This window comes from Columba livia, chromosome 3, assembly GCF_036013475.1.
Source record: "Columba livia isolate bColLiv1 breed racing homer chromosome 3, bColLiv1.pat.W.v2, whole genome shotgun sequence".
Classification (NCBI taxonomy): domain Eukaryota; kingdom Metazoa; phylum Chordata; class Aves; order Columbiformes; family Columbidae; genus Columba; species Columba livia.
Genome location: NC_088604.1, coordinates 274,851 through 285,732, shown reverse-complemented (window position 1 = coordinate 285,732; position 10,882 = coordinate 274,851). Strand labels below are relative to the sequence as shown.

At 64.6% G+C, this 10,882-nt stretch overlaps 1 protein-coding gene across 2 annotated transcripts in view; it reads right to left on the bottom strand.

The window, feature by feature from the left end:
* Positions 1–1,306: 1,306 nt before the first annotated feature.
* PPM1G (protein phosphatase, Mg2+/Mn2+ dependent 1G) overlaps positions 1,307–10,882 on the bottom strand; it is a 29,218-nt gene continuing 19,642 nt past the window's right edge. For both annotated transcript variants that reach the window (XM_065055347.1, XM_065055348.1), the window contains exons 5-10: positions 5,595–6,064; positions 5,030–5,167; positions 4,107–4,341; positions 2,835–2,964; positions 2,608–2,710; positions 1,307–1,982 (exon numbers count right to left, since the gene is read on the bottom strand). In XM_065055347.1, coding sequence (XP_064911419.1) covers positions 1,779–1,982; positions 2,608–2,710; positions 2,835–2,964; positions 4,107–4,341; positions 5,030–5,167; positions 5,595–6,064 — 1,280 coding nt within the window. In that variant the 3' untranslated portion in view covers positions 1,307–1,778. The remainder of the gene's footprint in view (positions 1,983–2,607; positions 2,711–2,834; positions 2,965–4,106; positions 4,342–5,029; positions 5,168–5,594; positions 6,065–10,882) is intronic.

Sequence of the window (10,882 nt, the reverse complement as noted above, 5' to 3'; positions counted from 1 at the left end):
GATTTGGTGGTCAGGGACTAAACCGGGTCAGGGCTGCACACGTAATCACCGGAGAGCCACGGCACAGGGCGCTGGAGCTCGGGGCAGCAGGAAGGGCTCAAGGAGGACACGGGATGCCCCTGTCCGGGCTGCCCCAGCTGCAGAGGCTGAGGGAGCCGTGCGGGCCGGGCCAGGAGCCGGTCTGGAGGGGAGACCCGCGGTGCAAGGCGCTGCCACGGGCGTCCCCGTCACGCAGCGTCCCCGTCACGCAGCGTCCCCGCGGCAGCCGCGGGCGGCTGTGCCGGTGACCTGGCCCTGCAAACCTCACCCGCACCACCCGAGCTGCTCACACCGGGCAGGAGGAGCAGGGCAGCAGCACGGGCAGCCGCCGATGTTCCCATCAGTTGTAGCCCAGGGACTTCACGCACCTTGTTCAAGCGTTACAGCGTCCCGGGGCAGGAGCTGTCTGTTGTCCCGCTCTGGGGACAGGGCGCAGCTGTTTGGGGCGCAGCAGGCACATTGGCTCAGGACTCGACTGGTCCCCATCCCTTCAGCAGACACAACTGCCTCCAGAGCTGCGTCTCCTGCTCTGTGCGAACAGACCGTCCTCACCTGAGCAGCCCCAGGGCAGTGCGGAGGCCGCAGGCACTGCAGAGGGGCCGGTGCTCAGCAATAATGCTGCAGAGGGGCCGGTGCTCAGCAACGATGCTGCAGAGGGGCCGGTGCTCAGCAACGACGCTGCAGAGGGGCCGGTGCTCAGCAATAACGCTGCAGAGGGGCCGGTGCTCAGCAACGATGCTGCAGAGGGGCCGGTGCCCTACAACGGCGCTGCAGAGGGGCCGGTGCTCAGCAACGGCGCTGCAGAGGGGCCGGTGCTCAGCAACGATGCTGCAGAGGGGCCGGTGCCCTACAACGATGCTGCAGAGGGGCCGGTGCTCAGCAACGGTGCTGCAGAGGGGCCGGTGCTCAGCAACAATGCTGCAGAGGGGCCGGTGCCCTACAACGACGCTGCAGAGGGGCCGGTGCTCAGCAACGGTGCTGCAGAGGGGCCGGTGCTCAGCAACAATGCTGCAGAGGGGCCGGTGCCCTACAACGGCGCTGCAGAGGGGCCGGTGCTCAGCAACGGTGCTGCAGAGGGGCCGGTGCTCAGCAACAATGCTGCAGAGGGGCCGGTGCCCTACAACGACGCTGCAGAGGGGCCGGTGCTGCTCCCGAGCTGCAGACACATCCCTCACAGCGCCCCAAACACCAGGGGCAGACCTTCTCCTCCCCATCCCACCTTCCTCACCCCACTGCTCCAGCAAAGAACCAAGGACCAGGGACCAGCTACATTTTCTGGGCTTTTAGTTTGAAAAAAGTACTGATTGAAGTGTACAACAGAACAAGGTGTGGCGGCAGCACCACAGCCGGATTGTTTCACAAATATGAACAGAAAGGGCCTTAAATAATCGGGTGCAGATTAAAAAAAACCTCAACGGTGAAAAAGTTCTTCCCTCTGAACAGAAATTCACAGGCACAGAAATGGCAACAACCACATGGAGACACTGGGGGGACATCCTGCTGCTCGCGGGCTCCTGCGCTCGCTGCTCCCGCGGCTCTGCCCGCGGCTCCCTCTGGAATGGTTACACACGAACGTGTGACATGCCCTCATAACCAGACCTGCCCCCCGCCCCCGCCCGGACATGGACAAACAAGGCCTCTGCTAAGGCTAAAAAAGGACAAGACTTTGGAGTCTTGAGTTCAGCATGTTTAAGAAACGAGTCTGGTGAGCGCACAGCAAAGTCCCCGTGCGAGCTCTGCTATTCCAGCTTGGCCTTCTTGCTGCTGTCACCGCCGTTCTCTTCTGCTGGTGCTGCCGGCGCTGCCGTGTCCTCCAGTTTCCGCTTCCCGCTGTCAGCAGGCGGGTGTGTGTTACGGGGTTTGAAGCTGATGATGATGCAGGTCATGTTATCGCAGCCGGTGCCGTCCCCTGAGGTGTCTGGAGCCAAGCACTGATCCAGCAGCTGAGGAGGGACAGCGCGGACAGGTCAGCACAGCGCACAGGCGCTGGGCCCGGTCTAGTGACCGGCAGCGGCCAGAGCAGGCTGGGCTCACACGCTGCTCACAGCCAGACACGGCACAGAACAGCCTCAGCAGCCCTGGCCTTCCGGGCGTGGCCAGAAACTCCCCCGGCCTGACAGCAGCCCGGGGGCCGGAAGCACCGGCCAGGGCGCTGGAGGGACCGGCTCCCAGCTCAGAGCCGCCTCCGCTCCCGTTCCAGCCAGCGGCGCAGCCCGTGTGCTGCCAGACTCCCCGGTGTGGAGCACACGGCGACGGAGGGCGGGGCAGAGCAGGGCGGGGCAGAGCAGGGCGGGGCAGAGCAGAGCAGGGCAGAGTGTGGGGGGGGCAGGGCAGGGCAGAGGCAGGGTGGGGCAGGGGCAGGGCGGGGCAGAGTGGGGAGGGCAGGGCGGGGCAGAGGCAGGGTGGGGCAGGGACAGGGCGGGGCAGGGACAGGGCGGGGCAGGGTGGGGGGGGCAGGGTGGGGCAGGGGCAGGGTGGGGCAGGGGCAGGGCGGGGCGGGGCAGGGTGGGCGCCGCGCCAGGCGCAGATGCGCTGCACGCTGACGGACGGCGAAGCTCCGGACCTCACCTCTTCTACGATGGAGGAGAGCGGCCTCAGGACTCCGTTCTCGTCCTTCTGGGTGATCTTAGACTGGATGAAATCCACCACTTCCTGGCTGCTCATCACGTTCCTGCAGCGGGCAGCAAAGGGAGCAGTCACGCCAGGGGTGAGCAGCACCGGGGCCCCCGGGCCTCCCCGGGACCCGGCTCTGCAGAACGACCGGAGCAGACACCCAACCGCCCCGCGTGACTCACCAGATCCCATCGCAGGCAATGACCATGAAGTCGTGGTCGTCGTTTATTGTCAGCACTTTGATGTCAGGCAGAGCAGAGATCATCTGTTCCTCCGGAGGGAGATTCTTGTTGCGCTTGTAGAAGTGATCGCCTGCAGCGGAGACGGGGAGCACGGCTCTGCGTGAGCCCGCGGCGCGGGAGCCGCGCTCCTGCCGCACAGCCGATCCACGCAAACCGCCATGGCTCAAGGCACCGGCCCCGGTGAACCCAACGCGCTGTCACCGTGCAAGAGGCAAGAGGTGCCTTTGCCAGTTCGGCGTCTCTGCGCCCCAAGCCAAGCGCGGCTTTCCCAGACCCCGGGGCGCCGCGGCCCAGCAGCCCCGGTGGGGACGCCCGGCGGCGCTGGCGGGACGAGCCGCCCCGCGTCTCGGGGCAGGTTCGCAGCTCGGCCCGGCCCTCGCTCTGCCGCGCTAACCCAGGCGCTCGCGCTGCCGGGTCGGGTGTTTCAGAGCAACGGCCACACCCCGCTGCCGTGCCCGGCTCTTCCCGAGGCCCCAGCAGCCAAAGCTCACTGCAGAAAACCCAGCCACAGCTCTGACCAGCACCTGTAGCTGGAATTACATCCTAGGAAGGGATTTCTGCGGCCACAGCAAAGTAGCAGGTGGAAATGCCGGTGTCTCCCTAGATAAACAAGCTCCTACTTTGAGCCCTAAATGTGTCTTTATCTCTTTACCCAGAACGATCATTTCTGCAGGTACTCTCCAGGCACACCCTGAGCTGCTGACAGTTCCTTCCCTTCTCCACGTATTTCCCAGCACGTTCTCAGTGTTATTCACTATCTTTAATGCCTCCCACGCGTCTCCTGCTCAGGCCGCAGCCACCAGCACCGTGTTTGGCTGCTGACAGACATGCCCGGTTTCCTGAGCCACCGGTAACGCCAGCACCGCTCGCAAGAGACCAGGAGACGAGCAGGAACGGCAGCCGGTGCTGCGCAGAGCGCTGCAGCTGAAGGGCACGGCTGGCTCAGAACACGGGCACAACGCAGGGCCCGGGAGCCAGCACCCCAAGGCCCTTCGCAGCCCCCACGGGAAGAGGCCTGTGCAAGAGCCAGCAGTCTGGTTTGAGACGGTTTGTATGAGGTGCTTTCTGACTGAAATCTCACCGCTCCAGATACTGAACAGGTTCTACTCATGGCCCAGTCAAAACCCGGTCCCTGAGCGGAGCGGCAGGCAGGCGCTGGCCGCACACGTCCCGAGCACCCGCCGGGCGCGCCAGCTTCGCCCCTTTGCTCACCGATGGCCCTGGAGAGGTTGAGGCCGCCGTTCACCCTCCCGTCCATGGTGACCTTGCCACCAGCGTTCTTTATCCTGGCCAGCTCCACCTCATCCTCCGGCTTGTGGTCATAGGACATGTCGACAGCTTTGCCGCCTTCCGACACCACGCAGCGGGAGTCGCCGGCATTGGCCACGATCAGCTGCTTGCCCCGGATCAGCGCCACGACCGCCGTTGTCCCACTGTCGGAGCCGGGCTGCGAGAGAAATGGCTTTGGTGAGACTCCTTTCTCCTGCTCCGTGTCAGGCCATACGGGAGCAGCGCGGTCGCCACAGCCCCAGCAGCGTCCCAAACCCGAGGTGCTGCGTCTCTTTCCTTTTTCCCACGAGCACACACAGAACTCGGAGAAAAGCCTGACACACCGGAGCGTGTTCCCGAGCCAGGGCCAGGCAACGCGGCCGTCCCAGCCCCACACGGCGCCAGCGGCTCGGGGGTCTCCAGTGCTCAGCATGTCTGCTGCACCCCAGCTCCAGCGAAGCCTTGCTGCCAGCCAGGGCGTCCTCTGAGACAGAGGTGGGCGCCCTGCAAACCGCGGTCCCTTCTGCCAGCACCGGGTCCCTGCAGCGCCTGCCAGCAGCGCCACGGGCTGAGGAGCCCCAGCCCCGGGCCGGCGAGCTCAGCTCTGCGCGGTGCCGCCCACGCCAACCCCACAGCGGCTCCTGGGCCCAGAACCCCAGCGCTGGGGTCACCTCTCCCGATCCCAACCCGCCACAGATCCATCCCCGCCGCTCAGCCCTGTGCGTAAAGCCGGGCTGTCGGCCGCTGCGCGCAGCCTCAGAGCAGAAGAGGTGCTTTATCCCATCTCAACGGAAACAACTCCTTGCTGAGTGCCCCCCGATGCCCCTGGCTCCACGACGCTGCAAACACAAGAACAGGGTGTGCACCTCCTCTTTCCCCTCCATGCCTGGTAACAACATCTCCTCCTCTTCATCCTCATCCTCCTCTGCTTCTTCAGTGTCATCTTCATCATCTTCATTCTCTGCCTCTTCACTGCTGTAACCATCCTCATCTTCACTGCATTCCTACAAGAAACAAGAGAGAGCACGGGGCGTCAGACAGGACACGTGCAGCGCCCTCCCCAGACAGCTGGTCCCTCCGCCCTGGGGACAGGTGACATTCACCCCACAGGAGCGAGATGACCTGGTACGCTCCCCACGCCTGATGTCACCATCAGAGCAGCCGGTTTCGGCGGCCACAGTGGATGGAGGGATGGCGCATGCAGCAGGACCGAGGGCGATGCGCTACGGCCGCTGCGCAGATGAGGGCGCGTTCCTCCAGCGCTATCTGAACAGCCCCCGACACTCCCGTGAGATGGGTCTCAATGTCTCAGCCTGGAAACCTGCTCCTAGGACGGCCCTAGGATGAGCCAGAGGCCCGCAGCTCGAGTACCGCAGTAAGCAACGCGTTCTGCCGGCCAGAAGGCCGCTCTGCCCCGGCGCTGTTTCCTACCTCACTGTCTTCCTCCTCTTCCTCAACCTCATCTGACTCATCCTCACTGTCCTCAAAAAATTTGGATTTGGTTGTGCGCTGGGGCTTTGCCGAAGAGGAGCAGGAGGGCCCGGCCTCCCCAGTAGAAGAGGTGACGGCCTCGTCACCTTTGCCTAGTTCAGGCTTCTGCAGAGCAGGGCTGTTGCCTCCAGCGCTGGCTTTGTCTGAGGTGGAGGAAATACCCGTGATCTCTTCGTCTGGCTTCCCGTTCTTCCGCTCCTTGTGGTCGGGAAGCTCCCCCGGCTCAGCCTCTCCATTCATATTTGACTCCCCATCATGCTGCTTGCCTGTCCCCTCCGCAGCGCTCTCCCCGGCTGGAGACGAGGACTTGCTTTTGAGGTTCTTGCTGCAGTTTTGTCCGTAACGTGTGAGAAGCTCCTCAATGGTCATGGTGGCTTCTTCATGCAGAAGAGCAGCTTCCTCGTTATCCACTGGAAACGGAGAGGGGAGGGGTGAGGACAGAGAGGGTGAGAAAGCAGGACATGGCACTGCACAGCAGCCGTGCAGCACCGCTGGGCTGGCAGCAGCTCCTGCTGCACGGGGTCTAAGCCAGGCTCAGCACAGCAGCTCCTGCTGCACGGGGTCTAAGCCAGGCTCAGCACAGCAGCTCCTGCTGCACGGGGTCTAAGCCAGGCTCAGCACAGCAGGTCCCTGCTGCACGGGGTCTAAGCCAGGCTCAGTGCAGCAGGTCCTGCTGCACGGGGTCTAAGCCAGGCTCAGCGCAGCAGCTCCTGCTGCACGGGGTCTAAGCCAGGCTCAGCACAGCAGGTCCCTGCTGCACAGGGTCTAAGCCAGGCTCAGTGCAGCAGGTCCCTGCTGCACGGGGTCTAAGCCAGGCTCAGCACAGCAGATCCCTGCTGCACGGGGTCTATGCCAGGCTAAGCACAGCAGATCCCTGCTGCACAGGGTCTAAGCCAGGCTCAGCACAGCAGGTCCCTGCTGCACGGGGTCTAAGCCAGGCTAAGCACAGCAGATCCCTGCTGCACGGGGTCTAAGCCAGGCTCAGCACAGCAGGTCCCTGCTGCACGGGGTCTAAGCCAGGCTCAGTGCAGCAGGTCCTGCTGCACGGGGTCTAAGCCAGGCTCAGCGCAGCAGGTCCCTGCTGCACGGGGTCTAAGCCAGGCTAAGCACAGCAGATCCCTGCTGCACAGGGTCTAAGCCAGGCTCAGCGCAGCAGATCCCTGCTGCACGGGGTCTAAGCCAGGCTCAGCACAGCAGATCCTGCTGCACGGGGTCTAAGCCAGGCTCAGCACAGCAGGTCCCTGCTGCACAGGATCTAAGCCAGGCTCAGCACAGCAGATCCCTGCTGCACAGGGTTTAATCCAGGCTCAGCACAGCAGCTCCTGCTGCACGGGGTCTAAGCCAGGCTCAGCACAGCAGGTCCCTGCTGCATGGGGTCTAAGCCAGGCTCAGCGCAGCAGCTCCTGCTGCACGGGGTCTAAGCCAGGCTCAGCGCAGCAGCTCCTGCTGCACGGGGTCTAAGCCAGGCTCAGCGCAGCAGGTCCCTGCTGCACGGGGTCTAAGCCAGGCTCAGCACAGCAGATCCCTGCTGCACAGGGTCTAAGCCAGGCTCAGCGCAGCAGATCCCTGCTGCACGGGGTCTAAGCCAGGCTCAGCACAGCAGATCCTGCTGCACGGGGTCTAAGCCAGGCTCAGCACAGCAGGTCCCTGCTGCACAGGGTCTAAGCCAGGCTCAGCACAGCAGATCCCTGCTGCACAGGGTCTAAGCCAGGCTCAGCACAGCAGATCCCTGCTGCACAGGGTCTAAGCCAGGCTCAGCACAGCAGCTCCTGCTGCACAGGGTCTAAGCCAGGCTCAGCACAGCAGGTCCCTGCTGCACAGGGTCTAAGCCAGGCTCAGCGTAGCAGGTCCCTGCCTCACAGGGTCTAAGCCAGGCTCAGCACAGCAGATCCTGCTGCACAGGATCTAAGCCAGGCTCAGCACAGCAGGTCCCTGCTGCACAGGGTCTAAGCCAGGCTCAGCACAGCTGATCCCTGCTGCACAGGGTTTAAGCCAGGCTCAGCACAGCAGATCCCTGCTGCACAGGGTCTAAGCCAGGCTCAGCGCAGCAGATCCCTGCTGCACGGGGTCTAAGCCAGGCTCAGCACAGCAGATGCCTGCTGCACAGGGTCTAAGCCAGGCTCAGCGCAGCAGATCCCTGCTGCACGGGGTCTAAGCCAGGCTCAGCGCAGCAGATCCCTGCTGCACAGGGTCTAAGCCAGGCTCAGCACAGCAGCTCTCTGCTGCACAGGGTCTAAGCCAGGCTCAGCACAGCAGATCCCTGCTGCACAGGGTCTAAGCCAGGCTCAGCGCAGCAGCTCCTGCTGCACGGGGTCTAAGCCAGGCTCAGCGCAGCAGCTCCTGCTGCACGGGATCTAAGCCAGGCTCAGCGCAGCAGCTCCTGCTGCACGGGGTCTAAGCCAGGCTCAGCACAGCAGATCCCTGCTGCACGGGGTCTAAGCCAGGCTCAGCGCAGCAGCTCCTGCTGCACGGGGTCTAAGCCAGGCTCAGCGCAGCAGCTCCTGCTGCACAGGGTCTAAGCCAGGCTCAGCGCAGCAGCTCCTGCTGCACGGGGTCTAAGCCAGGCTCAGCACAGCAGGTCCCTGCTGCAGAGGGTCAAAGCCAGGCTCAGCACAGCAGGTCCCTGCTGCACAGGGTCTAAGCCAGGCTCAGCACAGCAGCTCCTGCTGCACAGGGTCTAAGCCAGGCTCAACACAGCAGCTCCTGCTGCACAGGGTCTAAGCCAGGCTCAGCACAGCAGGTCCCTGCTGCACAGGGTCTAAGCCAGGCTCAGCACAGCAGGTCCCTGCTGCACAGGGTCTAAGCCAGGCTCAGCACAGCAGATCCCTGCTGCACGGGGTCTAAGCCAGGCTCAGCACAGCAGCTCCTGCTGCACAGGGTCTAAGCCAGGCTCAGCACAGCAGATCCCTGCTGCACAGGGTCTAAGCCAGGCTCAGCACAGCAGATCCCTGCTGCACAGGGTCTAAGCCAGGCTCAGCGCAGCAGATCCCTGCTGCACGGGGTCTAAGCCAGGCTCAGCACAGCAGATCCCTGCTGCACAGGGTCTAAGCCAGGCTCAGCACAGCAGATCCCTGCTGCACAGGGTCTAAGCCAGGCTCAGCGCAGCAGATCCCTGCTGCACGGGGTCTAAGCCAGGCTCAGCACAGCATATCCCTGCTGCACGGGGTCTAAGCCAGGCTCAGCACAGCAGGTCCCTGCTGCACAGGGTCTAAGCCAGGCTCAGCGCAGCAGGTCCCTGCTGCAGAGGGTCAAAGCCAGGCTCAGCGCAGCAGATCCCTGCTGCACGGGGTCTAAGCCAGGCTCAGCACAGCAGGTCCCTGCCTCACAGGGTCTAAGCCAGGCTCAGCACAGCAGGTCCCTGCTGCACAGGGTCTAAGCCAGGCTCAGCACAGCAGTTCCAGCTGCAAAGGGTCTAAGCCAGGCTCAGCACAGCAGCTCCTGCTGCAGACGGTCTAAGCCGGGCTCAGCACAGCAGGTCTGTGCTGCGGATGGTTTAAGCCAGGCTCAGAAAGGCCCCAGGGTGCCCTGAAGCAGCACAGAGCCGTTGCGTGGCCGTGAGGCTGGGCGGCAGAGCGCCGCACATGGAACACGCGCAGGCTGGTCCGAGGCCGCGTGGGAAGCAGAGCGGCCCCTTCCACGGGTGGATTTGCCCATTAATGCTGCAACTGGGAACAAGGTTTGGTTCAGGGGTTGATCCTGAGCAGCTGTGACAGCACAGAATAGCTCAGGCAGGGATCAGCACCTCCCGAGGGGGACGCTGGGCAGAAACCGGGACGGCTTGCCCTAAACTGTGAGCTAAAGACAACCATTTCCCTCCTGACATACCCTTGGTTATAATTCTCTTTGCTAATTAATCCCAAAAGGAAAAGAAACGCCCATACCCCAAATACTCCTGGAAGTACAGGGCAAAAAGAAGATAACCCAGCCAAACAAACCACAACCCACTTTGTCCCTGTCAGCTGGAAAATGAGGGCAAACAACCCAGCATTTCCAGAGCACACAGCGCTCAGGGTGACAGAATCACGTCACACCAGCCCCGAGGCCAGCGAGCCCACCCTGAGCCGAGAGCGCACGGACTGTGCGCTGGGATCCCGCTGCTGGTGGAGCAGCACGCTCAGAACCGCTGGAGACCAGAGCTCCTGTCCCACCCGCAGCCGGGACGCCACCGCCCCACAGCCGGACACCGCCGCCCCATAGCTGGACATACATCATCGCCCCACAGACGGACGGACATCACCACTCCACAGCCGGACATACAGCACCGCCCCACAGCCGGGACACCACCGCCCCACAGCCGGGACACCACCGCTCCGCAGCCGGGACACCACCGCTCCGCAGCCGGGACACCACCGCTCCGCAGCCGGGACACCACCGCCCCGCAGCCGGGACACCACCGCCCCACAGCCGGGACATCACCGCCCCGCAGCCGGGACACCGCCGCTCCGCAGCCGGGACACCGCCGCTCCACAGCCGGGACACCGCCGCTCCACAGCCGGGACACCGCCGCCCCGCAGCCGGGACACCACCGCTCCGCAGCCGGGACACCACCGCTCCGCAGCCGGACACCACCGCTCCGCAGCCGGACACCACCGCTCCGCAGCCGGGACACCACCGCTCCGCAGCCGGACACCACCGCCCCGCAGCCGGGACACCACCGCTCCGCAGCCGGGACACCACCGCTCCGCAGCCGGACACCACCGCTCCGCAGCCGGGACATCACCGCCCCACAGCCGGACACCACCGCTCCGCAGCCGGACACCACCGCTCCACAGCCGGACACCACCGCTCCGCAGCTGGACACCACCGCCCCACAGCCGGGACACCACCGCTCCACAGCTGGGACATCACCGCTCCACAGCCGGGACACCACCGCTCCGCAGCCGGACACCACCGCTCCACAGCTGGGACACCACCGCTCCACAGCTGGGACACCACCGCTCCACAGCTGGGACATCACCGCTCCACAGCCGGGACACCACCGCTCCACAGCCGGGACACCACCGCTCCACAGCCGGGACATCACCGCTCCACAGCTGGGACATCACCGCTCCACAGCCGGACACCACCGCTCCACAGCCGGGACACCACCGCTCCACAGCCGGACACCACCGCTCCACAGCTGGGACATCACCGCTCCACAGCCGGGACATCACCGCTCCGCAGCCGGACACCACCGCTCCGCAGCCGGACACCACCGCTCCGCAGCCGGACACCACCGCTCCACAGCT